This window comes from Argentina silus (assembly GCF_951799395.1).
Source record: "Argentina silus genome assembly, chromosome: 8".
NCBI classification, from domain to species: domain Eukaryota; kingdom Metazoa; phylum Chordata; class Actinopteri; order Argentiniformes; family Argentinidae; genus Argentina; species Argentina silus.
The window spans coordinates 2,596,984-2,612,781 of NC_139662.1; the positions used below are offsets into that span (position 1 = coordinate 2,596,984).

At 43.4% G+C, this 15,798-nt stretch overlaps 1 protein-coding gene across 1 annotated transcript in view; it reads right to left on the bottom strand.

Annotated features, from left to right (window-relative positions):
- rarga (retinoic acid receptor gamma a) overlaps positions 1 to 13,037 on the bottom strand; it is a 38,427-nt gene extending 25,390 nt beyond the window's left edge. Inside the window, exons 1-2 of the mRNA XM_083674984.1 lie at positions 12,873 to 13,037; positions 4,366 to 4,754 (exon numbers count right to left, since the gene is read on the bottom strand). Of these exons, the coding sequence (XP_083531110.1) occupies positions 4,366 to 4,534 (169 nt within the window). The 5' untranslated portion in view covers positions 4,535 to 4,754; positions 12,873 to 13,037. The remainder of the gene's footprint in view (positions 1 to 4,365; positions 4,755 to 12,872) is intronic.
- Between the last annotated feature and the right edge of the window lie 2,761 nt (positions 13,038 to 15,798).

Sequence of the window (15,798 nt, forward strand, 5' to 3'; positions counted from 1 at the left end):
TCGCCCAGGGAGATGAAAGAGCTGGGATGGCAGACGCTGCAGCACTGTTTATCAAAGCCATAAGAGGCTCTAGTCACAGTGATGAACCCATCCACTAGCCAAATAGGACAGCTCATAGAAAACACATTCAGACAATGCAGCTAGACAGCCAGAGCTGGCGTCCCTGATCAATCCTATCTATACGGCTTCCATAGGCTAGATTATAAGTCGTGTTTCAATGTGTTGCTCTGTGGCTGTTTTTTTTTTTTTACAATCTCTTTATTTGTACTCACGTAGGAGTAACCAGTGGTAATTCTGCATGCCCTATGGATCACACTGTGTTATATAAATGACTGGATCAACAGTGGCTAGAGACGGATTGGTTTCAGCTTTTTAACAAGTCATAAATAAACAACCTGTAACTTTTCTGCTTCCGAGGGCCTTTCACAAGGACGGTTTTCACAGCAGCCGTGACCTCAGTTCTGGTTAAGAGTACATGGAAACAAAGGTGGAAATGGGAGATTGTTTGTGCCTGGAAGGAAGTGGAGTGTAATTGGCTATTACATTTTCATATCCATACATAGCTCACTCTCTCTTTCTTTCCCCATCTCCCTCCCTCCTCTCTAACCGACACGCATGCACACACGCACGTACACACACACACACACACACACACACACACACACACACACACACACACACACACACACACACACACACACACACACACACACACACACACACGCACACACACGCACACACACACACACACACACACACTCTCCAGTCGAGGGCCGGGTTGAAACCCAACACTTCAACTCCAGTTTTATAAAAATAAATAATTAGGTACAATGCACTGTTTGTGCTCTGCTCCCCCCTCCTCTACAGAAATGCTCATTTTCCCTGCTATGTTTTTCCTGCTTGTTTTAACGTTCCTTTTTCCATGCAGTCTCATACCACTTCCCACCAAAATGGGTCATTTTCATAACTCCCTGAGCTCCCTAAGCCAACATGACCTCGTTGTGTGTGTGTGTGTGTGTGTGTGTGTGAGTGAGTGAGTGTGTGTGTGTGTGTGTGTGTGTGTGAGTGAGTGAGTGTGTGTGTGTGTGTGTTTAAGAATGCAACCGTATGGGTGTTTTTAATTATGTCACTCTGCATGAAGATTTTTTCTTTTTTGTTGGAACATTTAGGTCATTCACAGCCTTCTTGACTTGGTGGTCTGTGTGTGTGTGTGTGTGTGTGTGTGTGTGTGTGTGTGTGTGTGTGTGTGTGTGTGTGTGTGTGTGTGTGTGTACATGCTCTTGCATAAACAAGCTGGTTGTACCATCTTACTCCATTGGAGGCAGCAAAGAGCAGACAGAGGGGCTTTGAGACAAGTTGGAACAAGCAGTTCATTCCATTCTATTAATACAATGCTTATTATTCTATGAGCTGGCATAAAAAAAACACAGCTTAGACTTCCATGGTTGACATTAATGGGCGTCTACCTCTTCCATAGGGGTAAACATATTGTCTGAATGCAAAGGAAGGCCATAAAGAGGGTCTTTACCTTTCGGTCCGATCCATGTGGATGAAAGGAAATGACCTACTAGCTTTTCAAAACATCCCTCTCCCTGGGTATGGTAGCCAGACCTCCAGCTCTGATTGGTGAAAGCTTACAGAAGTGTTTTAAGGCTCAGTGCAGATGTTATCACGTAGTAAGTGGTGGTAATGGGCTTCCAACTGTTTGTTTGAAGGGTTCAGATAATGGCAGGGATCAACTGATAAAAGCCTCTGCTGCGTACGTAGCCGTCAAGCGCTGTCATGGGGACACACATACACTGCACATAGACTGTTCCTCTCACACACACACACACACACACATCTTGGCCTCCAGAGGACATAAAGGCGACACTTATAGGCAGCTACAATATCTTCAGTAAGAATAATACATCGACAACTATAACTACAAGCGCAACCCAGAATACCCTTTCTCTCTCTCTCCCTCTCTCTCTCTCTCCCCCCCCCCCTCTCTCTCTCTCTCTCTCTCTGTCTCTCTCTCTGTCTCTCTCTCTGTCTCTCTCTCTCTCCCCCCCCCTCTCTCTCTCTCTCTCTGTCTCTCTCTCTCTCTCTCTCTCTCTCTCCTGTCTCTCCTGTCTCTCTGTGGAAAACAGGTATTTCCAAACCACCTGTGCCAACACTGCCACCGTGGGAGGTGCACCGACCTGTCGGCATAGCTGTCTGCGTGCACACCAAACAAAGGTAGGCGTGACCCTGGCTACCTTTCTCACAGCAATTACGCATGGAGCTCCAAGCCGGGCAAGAATGCAGGACTTTTAACAAGACACACAACCAACCAACCTCCCCTGCGAGCCTCTCCCATTATGTGGAAGGTATTTTCTCAGTCTAGCCTACAGACAGCTCTGACAACAATAAGAGGGCCTGTTAAGCCAACTCCTGGAGAATACAAACAGGACCCGTGGAATGTTTGAAGGCCTTTGTTTTCAGCACTAAACGTTTAAAAACCGAGGAAAGGGAGTGTGTCAGTAAAACAACTTGTAACACGCCTGTCTGAAAGGAATGTCAATCTATATCCTTAGACTTAGGTTAGGGCTAATTGTGACTCTGTGATCCCAAATTAAACCTTAACCCCGGCCCCATTTAAGCCCCCAACACAGCTATGTACTCCATAACCCTAGTGAATGATACTACTGCTAGTGTTGATATGTCAATTTCCAATATGGTTGTGTCATTTGTCCATCAGTGTATGAACAACAAATACATGGGATTGCTTGTGCTTACAAGTCCTTTGATACTTGCTTTAAACACTTGCCAGCATAAACCCGAGAAAATGCACTGACTCTGGTAAAGTAGAAAAAAGGGCTTAATTGCCAAAATGTCGCACTATCCCTTTAAGGAGATTTGGTGCATGAGAGGTGTGTTTTTAATTTCTACATGAAAGTGAGACAGAGAGGCTGTGTGTATGAGAGAGAGAGAGAGAGTGTGTGTGTGTGTGTGTGTGTGTGTGTGTGTGTGTGTGTGTGTGTGTGTGTGTGTGTGTGTTTTCCTAGCAGGGAGTGTTCTTGGATTCCACCACACTAGGACATTACCCCCGGGTGCTCTCTTTCTCTCCTCCTTTTTCACTCTCTCTCTCTCTGGTTCTGTGAAAATACCTTAAGGATTAGGTGGGCAGCGGTGGGGGGAGGTACTGATTGACGTCTGAAAGGCTGGGGAGGTGCTCAGGCATGCTGTGGGGAGAGAGAGGAGGACTGCACACAGAGGTAGGGGGGCTCATACAGTAGGCTTTTACTCAGCTGTTGCCACCCACACCCAATCCCCCCCCCTTCCCTTAGCACCCAGATACGATTTCAAATAACTTAGGCTTACCTTTACCCCAAGCCTTATCCTACCCTCAATGAAAACGCTCCTATTCTCATACCGCCACAAACACACACACACACACCCCCACCCACCCACCCAACCCACCCACACACACACACACACACTACGTACCTCTTCTGTGTGAATCAGACACAGACCCATTAAGGCACCCCACTCTGACATCCTGTTCAGAGAGTTAGTTAAGAGTCCAGCCATTACACTAAACAACAAATCAAAAACCCTCTCAAGCTCATTATACAACAAGAGAAAATTACCAACTGAAATTGCTTGGTTTTTTTGTATATAACTTGGTATCAATGTTTAACTTTCAGACAGGTATTCTGTTATAGAGAAAGGCTATAAATCAACCAGAAATGCCTCTTTCTCTATATCTGCCCACTTCAATATACACTAGTGCCCCCTGTGGCCATGTATGGACTCTAGACAGCTTTTGAGTTGCAAAAGAACCCATTTTAGCATTTTCATATACTTTGACATTCACACCATTCATCTCCTCATGTAGAAAGAATGTTGTTTTGTCTCTAATTTCAGACTTGTGGGGAGCCACCATTCAATGCTGTTTGGTGGTCCAGGGAGAATACAGGCCAGGGCATGTGGTCTCAACCACATCATCATGTAAGAGCATTGCATAAAGAGGGGAAAAAAACAATAAATAAGGAGGAGGAAAGATAATCAACTTATTGCTGGAACCCCTCTTTTTTTTCATTGCTTTGTTTCTGTCTTCCTATTCCTAGATTTCCATTTACACAAAATGACACATAATGAAGTGGATATTTAAAGAGCGCGGTTTCCTTATGAAATTTAAGAATCGTAAAATTGTGTGTAAAAAAAGAGAGGAAATGGGTCCATCGGGGTAATTGTAACAGTTGAAATGGAAAATGTTTAAAAGCGGAACAATTAAAGACACCTGTGTGTGCATGACAGACACACACACACACAGAGATGTATCTGTGGACATGGATTAAAAAGGGGATGATGACGATACGAAAGATGAACTTTACTTACAGAGTGCAGCCATCTCTTTGGGAAGGTCAGCGCCGAATCTCCCAAACAGGCTGCTATTGGCCAGGAGGTCGAAAGGGGAGTGGCTTCTCATGGAGTTGAAGGCAAATGGGTACACAGCAGGTGGGAAACCCGTCATGTGGCCCACCTGTCGTTCCCTGTTGGTAGCCATGGTAACAGAGCACCCAGAGACTCACAGTAGCGTAGTATTCCAGACAGACTTCTCAGGCCGCTGGTTAATAGAGTCTCACTCACACCACCTGGACTTCTCCGGAAAACTTGGAATTCCACTTCCTCCTAAGGTACTCAGGATGTAGGGCTGGGTGTGGACTGAGTGTTCTGATTGGTTGAGGAAAGTATTGGTTCCACCTCAGAATAGTCATACGATGTACCTTTAAGAAAACACAAAAAAGGAAAATTGTCATCATATGTCTACACAATTGCTTGAGAATAAGTACTTTTGATAATGTTGGCACACACCATCATGATAACATCAGTTGTTTCCAGATCATCCTCATATTCCACAAACACAGTTCACTTTACATCAACTCTGAAGTTGGATCCTTCGGAGTTCTGGGAAATCAAATTCCAATATTATCCATATTCCAAACAATATTTGAGAGGGATGTGCAAACTTCATAACAACTGAAAAACAGGTATGTTCAAAACGTGGGGTGGAGGGGAAGAGAAGAAGCGACAGAAGTCAACAGAAATGGAGATGTGAGACCCAAGGAGTGAGTTGTAGAAGAAAAAGAAAGAAAACCAAGTAGAGGGAAAGAAAATAATAGAGTAGTTTGGAAAAAGTTAGTGGAAGAGAGAGAGAGAGAACAAGAGAGAGGGTGGGAGGGGGGGAAAAGAGAGAAAAAGAAAGAGAGAGAGTGAGAGAGAGAGAGAGAGAGGGAGCTCTTTTTTTCTGCAGTTTTGAAAGGCTTCCAAACTTTTGCATTTCCAGGCTATGCCATATGATTTAAATCACCAGAACTCCACAATAAAGAGCTCCTCTGTTCATGCTGCCAGCCTAACACAGCAGCCTGCCTCTCTGCCTCACTCCCCCGGGACCAGAGGCCCAGACACGGGGTCCAAACCATGAGGTACAGAGAGAGAGGGGGGGGGGGGGGTGAGGGGGAAGGAGAGAGGGAGAGGGGGAGAGGGGGAGGCAGAAGGGAGAGAGTTGCCCGCCTAACTGTTGATGTCTCTTCCTCCATTTCTAACACTTTGTTTTCCTTGAAGTCAGACTCAAGTCTAATATACTCACATGAGAGAGTGGTGTGAGGCGGCTTGTTTTTGAAATGTGGTTTTTGAAAAAGAGCAGAGCCAAGGAATTCAACGCTTTTTTGGAACTGCTGTGGCTTGTGAAAAAAAAGGCAGGGAAAGATCTCGGTAATGAATTCGGTATAAACAAAGAAGAAAAAAAGATCTGAGGCTGAACTGCTGAACTGCTGAAGTGAGTGAAACCTACTGAGGCACAGTGACAGAGTCTGGGCACTGGGGGGCACTAAGGGGTGGCTCCCTGCCCAGGAAAGAGAAAAATCTTTCCACATACGCACTCACTCACTCACTCACGCACACGCACATATGACAAACACACACAAGCACACAAACAAACATGCGCACACACACACACACACACACACACACACACACACACACACACACACGCTCCAACACAGTTACACACACATGTGCAAGCACACACACACACACATGGTCCCCCTCTCTGCCTCTCTCTCTTTCTGGCTCTTTCTCTTTCAACAGAGCCAGTTAATTACACCCCACTGCTGCAGGCAGCTTCAAACCACCACTAATTTAGAGTTCCATTACAGTAAACTGTTCCACATGTGCATCCAGAGCCCAGGCAGGCTCGGGTGGCCACGTTTCAGGAAGGAGCAGCAGCCGATAGGCACCCACCCCCGTACTGCCAACACAGCCATACTGCCACCCCCCCCCCCCCGCCCCCCTCTCTCTCTCTCTCTCTCTTTCAACTGTTTCTCATCCACTCTCCACTCCATCAGCCCCCTCCCTCCCCCCCCCCCTCTCTCTCTCTCTCTGCTGCTTGTACAACTATTGCCATGACCCTGTGGAGACGTTCCACCAGTGTGGCCAACACACAAGAACATCACTCAAGATTTCACAGTGGGCCTAATGGGAGATGTCCAGACTGGAAAAACAAAAACTCCTAACAACACAGGCCCATAATCTGTGTGTTTCCGGTGTGTGTGTGTGTGAGAGTGAGTGAGTGAGTGAGTGTGCGTGTGTGCGTGTGTCTGTATGTGTGTGCGTGTGCATGTGTGGACTTGGCCTGCCTTTGCCCTGTTTGGGTATCTGCCTCATGAACTCGGCCTAGGCCCATAAAGTCAGTGTGTTCAGTCTACCAGTGCTGGGGGAGAGAGAGAGAGAGGATTACAGCACAGGGCATCACTGCAGGCATGTGCTGCACATATTCCCAGAGGAAGTCTGGAGGAGACAGAAACAGCGCCACATCAATCCATCCATGTGAACCTTCCAGCAGGCTGATGCTGGTGGAGGCAGCTCTGAGCGCCACAGTCTGCTGGGAAGAAGAGGTACCTGAACCCAGGGATCTGGAGGAAGGCACATCAGTCAACTGGTGAAGTGTCTTTCTGCATTCACACATATCTCAATACCTGTCGCTACCTTGGCTTTTATCAAAGCAGCAGCAGGAAAACTAGTGAGCAGCTGAAGCATGAGGGAGAGAGAGGGTGAGAGAGAGTGGTGTGTGGGGGGGGGGAGAAACAAAAAAAAAAAAAAGAATGAAAGAAAGAAAGAAAGAAAGAACGAAAGAAAATAACCAGGGCAACATTTAAAGAGGAACCCACTGAAAATTGATCCCTTCTCCCTCCCCAAACACACAATAATGAATTAATAAAAGACTTGGCGCCAGCGTTTTTTTAATGAGTCACATCAGCCGAGCAGCTTTTTTACAGACCCATTTGTGTTTTTTTATGTCCGGGCTGCCTGGGTCCTGTGGTAGGCTGAGCCCGCTTGGCGCAGTGGTTTGGGGCTATAAGGGGAGATGGGGAATTTGGAGTGACCTCATCCCCCCTCAGCCCGGGCCCAAATGGGCATAGAGGGCCTCCCCACTTCCCCTGAGCCTGGGGGGGCACATAGGAGGCAGCAGGCGGGCAGGCAGGCGTGTGGGCAAGCAGCCGGCTGCCGGCTGGTGTGGATATGGACCAGAGTGGGGACTATCCATCTTTTAGTACCCAGGAGGTACACTGTAGCATTTTAGTTTGCTTTAGTCTGTAAATACTGTAAGCAAACGTCTCAGCACTTTATCATGCTTAACAAGACAGATTGGTTACATTTGACATAATACATTGATCTAATCCAGAGAAGTGCTACAGTACGTAGTGAATGAAATCAATTTATGTTTTTGAGGTTAGGCAACACGATGAGGCAAGCAGAGAGAGAGAGACTGAGTTACTCTTGTTTAGTGAGGAGTTTGGTTTCAGCAGAGAGAGAGAGAGAGAGAGAGAGATGGAGTGAGTGAGAGAGAGCGAGAGAGAGAGAGAGAAAGAGTGAGAGAGAGAAAGAGAGAATTGTTCCCACAGATTAAATGTCAGTTAAACAAAGGATATCAAATCCTCTGTGAGCAAAACAACAATTGTGCCTTAACTGGTGTGATGGAACCCCTCTGACGATAAAGTGCTGCAATGAAACATAACAAATAAATCACAGCACCTCAGGAAGCCGTACACCACAGAACCCAAGGAGATGGTTTTTACTCAGCAGAAGAAACCACGGGTGATTACTCTGCGTATCTACTGTACTCCAAGGCTTCAGGGTGCCATAGCTGTTGTGTGTTTGTTTACTGTTTCTCAGTAAACAAACCAACTTTCTCTTCAGTCATACCTCACTCTCTGTGGTAACATAATAGCTAGTTTACGCCAGAACTTGATTTGTTATGTTAAGAACAGTATCCAATCAGCACTTTTTATTATTATTATTATTATTATTATTATTATTTTTCTAGTTATGTTTGTAAAAACATAACTGAATGTGGCTCTCCTCAACCGCCCCCCCATACACACACACACACGCTCCTACCATTTTTCATTTGCCATGGAGAAAACTCTACTCATAGAAAGGCAACTGTCAATCAAATGGGCAGACAGGCAAGTCAAAACCTTTACCTGAGGGACTTTTGGAAATACTCAAATCCCAGCCTCCAGATAGATGATCTAAGCCAATATCTACCATATAGCTAGGGAATGAAAGCTTGGCACCATCATCAAGACTTCTCTACTTTTCCAACACAGACTTGCCTACTCATGTTCATTGTTCCCAATGATGCATGTCTTCCATGCACCATATCTAAAAAGTGAACAAAACAGTATAGAACATGTTTAATTTATATTCAGCAGCAACAACACTGTAAAGTAACTCTGATCACGGGTCATAAATACAGCCAAACAAGGATAAGTAACCAGACCTAGTAAACACAGCTATTCTATTAACCATGGGAAACACTTTTCTAAAGCACATTCTAAAAATGCCTCAATTGGCCACATTAAGTCAACATGAAAATGCAATAACGAAACAGGATAATGAAACTGTAATTTGCTTGTGGTTGGCATGACAAATATTGGCTGTGAAACAGATATCGTCAACACAGTTTATAGGAGAGTTAAAACTGACAGCTCTGAGTCTCTGTACCAACAGCTTGTAAATAGCTCTCAGTGACTGACAGACAGATGAGCCACCCCCTCTAAACAGTCCCACATTCCATCAGCTCAAACTAGTTTGACATGGGCCTGCTCCTGGCACTCCAGAGAAATACTTTGCTTACAATAACAATAACTACTACCCTCTGAATATACCATTTGTCATTTACAAAAGGTAGTGTACTGTATTGTCTTTGGATATGTACTGGAGGGAGTGCATTAAGCAACTCTGTTTCTAGAACCATAAATCAACCTCATCACAAGTCAAGTGCCCAAATGTAAAACTTGTTTCTATTTTGGTCGGGGAACAGATTGTCTTCACTTGCGGTGCAAAAGAATATGGAAAGACTGAGAATTCACAGTGACATAAAACACTACGTGACAAGATGAAGTCATCCTGACAGCTCCTTTCCATGATGTGGGAGAACTCTTTGGAGTGCTTAACATGGAGACACCAAAGGGTTGAGGAATACACAAGAGAGAACACACCATTGGGATTTAGCAAAGAGAGGTGGAACATTATTTCTCATTTGAGATGAGAAAAAGAAAGAGGAGGAGACAGAGAGAGAGAAAGAGAGAGAGAGAGAGAGAGAGAGAGAGAGAGAGAGAGAGAGAGAGAGAGAGAATGGGGGAGCAAGACAGAGAGAGAGGGGACGATATGTAAAAGGATAACAGAAAGCTACAGTTGGTATTCCAAAAAAGGTCTAATACATTTAGAATAAGGCCTACCACATCCTGTGTTATTCAGTAATTATTGGATATATAATAAGCATATAAGCATATACGTTTACACTGTTTGAGTGATTAAGCAGTGAGCTGGTGACTGTGAATTTACAGCTCTGCTCAGTTCAGAGGGCTAACAGCTAACAATCAGTTTGTGTGTGAAAAGTGACGCCTAATGGATAGGTGTCAGTATCTCTGCTTCTAGCCCCAGGAGTCAGAGCTACACTCCAAGACAAGCAGGCACACATGCAAGAGTGAGCAAGCAAACACACGCAAACACACACACACACACACACACACACACACACACATGCACGCACTTGACACAGACATGCACGCACACAGACATGTACAGGTACGTGCAATATATATTTTAATGATCTTTGAAGGATCAGATCTTTGAAGTATGTCCACACTTAATTAGACATGCACACCTGCAAAAATAGACACAGGAAATCGCGAGCAAATAGTTTCCTTCTTAATTATACAGTAGTGATGGGGAGCCCCCCCATTCCCCTAAAACCACCTGTCCAACCCCTCCCCACCACTTGGACCTAATTGCTATAAAAATTCCTGAAAGAGACAGGAATCAACAACTCCCAGATTTATGCCTCAAAGTCATGCCTAACAAAAAGGTTCTGTGGAAAGATAGATCTTACAGGGATACAGCATCTTTGGCTAAGTAGTTTGTACTTCCTTTTGATGCTCAAATACAACCCAATTTTGAGTTAACCTGGGAAAATAATTACCTATTTGAAAGTAGTTTTCAGTTCAAACAAGCTTTCTCTGTGTGCAGTGAATATTATATATATATATATATATATATATATATATATATATATATATATATATATATGTATTTTTTTTTTGTTTTTTTACATATTCCAGAAAGACAACAGTTTTGATTGTTGATTGATTGTACAGCCCAACATTCTAAAACATTGAACCTTCATCTGGTAGCATGAGAGAAATGTATTGTTCTCTTTGGGCTAACACCAATTAATGCAACTGGATACATTGATTAACAACCTGCCTGCATAGTTTGCTTTCCACAATTAGTATCGAAACATGAGTATTTTTTTGTAGTGTTTTTACAGTATTTCTTCCTGATATGAATAGTACTCTTGATGACCAGTGGTAGAATAGTGTCTCAAATAAGAAAAGAAAAACATACACCACTATCATTTTGGACACCTTTTGTTTTTTGCATTTGACTGTCATGAATCATTGATTGGAAGAGGCTAAATACAGACCTAGCCTAATTGACACAAACCACCTTACAACTCAAGTGTTCCCCATTTTTATTTTGAGTAGGGAAATTGTCTGTGTCACTACTGCTCCTAATAAATAAAGAATAAACCTTGCAGCAGAGTCCTTTGTCTTTGCTCTTCTGGTCTAGGCTACTGTACACCCCAGTCAGACACTGGATGTCTTAACTAGTAGTCCGTGAGACATCAAAAATAAATATTGGGTATGTCTGTGAGCAGGCTGCTGTAGTCCACAATACTCTTTGATAATGTGCAACACACTAAGCCATGAAAGTGTAGCTATAAAATAGTGATATTATAAATAGGGATATTATAACCTGCCTAGATGAACTCTTATGTATCAATTTACTTTTATATTCTCAAAAAAAAAAAAAAATCCTGTCACATCTTGACATGGCATGCAAAAGGCACTGCATACTCAAACCTACTCTGTGTGGATGTGTCCCCATCTCTCCAAGGAAAAATACCCATGGGTGGAGCACTGAGAGAAAGAGCAGAGTGATATGATTCTGTCTTAGTGATGATTTCAACAACAAAAGAAATACACCAGATGTGACTCAGAAGTCAAAAGGATAGTGAGACCATATGACAGAGAGGCAGAATACACTGACATCATGGGCCATAAACAGGCCTCCTTCCAAATGTCCTTGTATCCGGACTTCTGGAAGGTCCAGAGAGAGAAAGAGGGAGAGAGAAAGTGTACAGGTGCAGAGTCGTGGCAGCAAAGGAACAGTTCACAGTGCTACCTGTGCTTCCTCAACTGGACAGAGGCTTATTCAGCCGCTGGGACCAGATATCAAAGCACTGTGGAAAACACACACACACACACACACACACACTTTTAATCAAAGGGGACATGTTCAAAAAGAAAACATGGATGATAGCTAGCTGTTTGATCGCTCTCCGATAGTCAAATCATGCAGCACTAAATGTGCCTTCATACCTGTCCACTAGCATGGCGCTGCCTGTAACAAGTGGAACCTGTTAACCTGGCAGCCTGTGCCAGGACAAGTATAAAACCTTTACTGACACCCCCAGCTATGAGACAACCGCAATAAACTGACAAGTAAACTAAGCCCAGATTTAGAGACACACCTCAGTCCACAGGCATCAGCCTCTGCTGTTCAGAAGGTGGAAGACAATACTCGCCTGCTCACAAGTGTTGTGGTCATAAGGTGGAAAAAGCAGGTCAAGGATGGGTCACTTTTCTACACATGCATACAAATCAAACAGAATGCAAGCATGTATCCACTTACACAGACACACATGCTAATAAAAATACTACAGGCACTGGGTAACACATTAAACAGTCGCTAACTGCATGCACGCACGCACACACACACACACACACACACACACACACACACACACACACACACACACACACATACACACACACACACACACACATACACACACATACACACACACACACACACACACACACACACACATTTACAAAACACATACTCACAAACTCTACACACAAAAACATCAAAAAACAGACACAGAAATAAACTCTCAAACACATGCACACAGACAGACACACACTGAAATAAATGAATACATGAGAGGGGAAACCTGTGCTCACACACAAAAAAAAACCTGGTCCAGTTTATGGAAACCGTGATCAGCTTTCTCTATGTGCCTTGCCTCGCACTCTCAATCTCTGTCTTCAATTAAAGCTGTCGACAATTTCTTTTTAAGCTCTTTAAAAAAAAACTGTTTCTCTTTCACTCTGTCTTGTTCTCTTAAAGCAGAGAGGACAGAAAAATAAAGTAAAAAAAAGAGAGAAAACAGCAGCTTATTGTTTGAGAAGTTGTGTGTAAGTACTCACCCAGTCAAATGTTGATCTGGCAGACAGATAGATGGAGTACTTGTCCAAACAGACTGATGAGCAGGGGGAAAGGAGTAGAGGAGAGGTTTGTGTACTTCACATCAGAGTTCCTTTGACAGGAAAGACAGAGCAGCAACTAGTTTCTCTCACTCACTCCCCCTCCCTCTCCCTCTCCCGCTCTCTCTCTCTCTCTCTCTCTCTCACCTTCAATCTGTCTCTCTCTCTCAACACAGGCACACTCTCTCTCCGTCTCTCACACTAAGAAATAATTATGCTTCTCTGATTCATAAACCCTGCCTTTGTCACGTGACCCAACACTTCAAATATACAGCACATTTTTTCACAAGCCACAAAATGCCTAGAGGGAAGAAAAAGGCCCAGAAAGCTTAAGTTTCTGTTTTTAATTCTCTCTCTCTCTCCCGTTCTCTCTCTGTGAATTCTCTTTTTCTCCCCTCCATTTTCTCTCCCTTTTACAACAATTTCCCTGCTGTGAGTATGTATCTACAAACGAAACGGTAGCACAGATAAACACAGAGACAAAATATCAAAGAACACCGCTACGAAACTCAATATATATACAGTATATGTGAATACTTTATATAGCTAAAGACTAAATATCTGCATAGACTTTCCCCTCAATCTGTCCCCTACATTTGTTCAGCAACCGGAAAGGAATTTGGGAGGTTGTGTTGTACTGTATGTAGCGTGTGCTGAAGTCCGTACAGATACTTTCCAAATCCAACTTTCTCAATGTAAAGCAGTGTAAGTATCAACACCTGGCATGCATTGCCAAATGTCAGTCATTCCAGTACTTTTTATATTTTTGATATATTTGACTAATAATACGTATCTAACCACTATAAATCAAAGTATCACTGTAATCTCCCTTTTACATCTGTTCAAGTGTGAGTCTACATGCAGTGGTAGTATAGGCAGGCAATAGGGGAAGTCCCCAGCAAGATGGCAGAGCAGCAGTTTTGGGTGTGCCCCTGAATGTGCCCCTCTCCATATGAGATCATACAGTATGTTTCAGATCTCTGTTTGTGTTTGTTCAGCAGTTTGTGGTTCTGGGTGTGCGCCTCAGTGCCGTTTTCCAATGTGATGTTCTTGTTTTGATTAAAAAGGCACCCCAAACCTCAGTCCTTTGACACACCTCAACGGGCACCTTCACCTATTGACTGTTGCTTCTGAGCTCAGTTAGAGTATGAGAGAAAACTCTAAAGGGCTTTTGTCTATTGCTGTTTTCCCTTTGCACTGTTGTTTAATAGCACAAGCTTATATGATAGAAATAGATGTACTGTTTCCTCTACATATATTGTAAATCACCAAACATATCTAATACTGATGTAAAAAGAAAAAACAGACACTTCACTCCGAAATTTCTCAGATGTCTTCAGACCTCAGAATTGGTCTAATGTCAAGATGAGTGCATGTCCCACACAATTGGATGGGTTGATCCAGCTACAGTATATGCCTCAACCCCAAATTAATGGAAAAGATAGTACTGAATAAATGATATGGTGCTTATCTTTTCCACTCATTTGGGATTGAATCATAAAGCTGGATCTTCATATCAGATGGCATGGAACATTAACTCATCTTGACATTAGACCACTTTTGAGTTCGGCAAAATTCATACAATTTTGATTAAGCAGTCACTTTAAGTATGACAACGCATGAACCTTAACCTTCCCCCAAAAATATCACATCTGCCATAAAACTGCACTGTCCTAAACCTGACCGTCAACATTTTGCTCCATGGAATTGCCTGTTTGGACCATAGGTTTATAATTCTACTTACTACAATACTTGCTGTTGCCCTAATCCTCATTGACTAATATTATCTCCTCTACCTACCCAAATATTCCTCGTAAACTGCTATGTTAGTTCCTTCTCCCTGAATCTCTTGCACTGGCCTGTGATAGTGATAGTCCATGTCCTCACATACCCTGACCTCAATATGTCTCCTTAATCAAATCATGTCCATGTCAGCCATCATAATCACATAAAAGCTCTGCTTCTTCGGTCCAGCCCTGTGTCCCTGTGTGCTCATAACGTATACAGACCTGGATTGTTCTGCATTTGGAGGAATAGTCAATGGAAATGCATCTATACCATGATGTCGAATGACTGATACATACAGTAGGTGACATAGCATAAGTCAATGGACAGGCAGTTAGAAAGTCACTGTACAAGGTTGGTACCAAATCCTTACACATGAGTGGCAGGAAGTGGTTTTCTAAACCACACAGCAAAGTGCACCAAAACTTAGCTGATCTTTATCAAGTTTACATTTAGGTGTTGCTTAAAGTAAAGTCAACAATTACTACTAAATGAATAGCCATGTAAATATTGACATTAGAGATAACACTAAATGCTTCAAGTTATTTAATTTCTCATCATTTCTATGACTCTTACAACAAAGCCAAACATAATATGCTACCATTAAACAATAATATCAGCTTTGTAATTAACATAAAAATGTAGAGTGCCATCACAACTAAAGATGTACAGTATATGGACTTGTGTGTGTGTGTGTGTGTGTGTGTGTGTGTGTGTGTGTGTGTGTGTGTGTGTGTGTGTGTGTGTGTGTGTGTGTGTGTGTGTGTGTGTGGCCAGTAGCAGCAGGGAGGTCAGAGGTTAGGAGTGTTTGTGTTTCAGTGTCAGTGGAGTGTGCTGCAGGGTGAGATTTATGATCTTTGTGTCTGGGAGACTGCAGAGTGGGGGATAATGAAGATAGATCAGAGTGCTATCTCTTGCCCTCTCTCACTGGGCAGCACTGGGAAAATGGCCCATAGCCCCATCAGTATTGGGTTATAATTTGCTCATGGCAGTGACATCATAGCCACCATACTGGAATCATTAATCCTGACACGGTTGTCTGTGACAATGAATCTACAGTCTAGACAATGCCACAGTATATGGA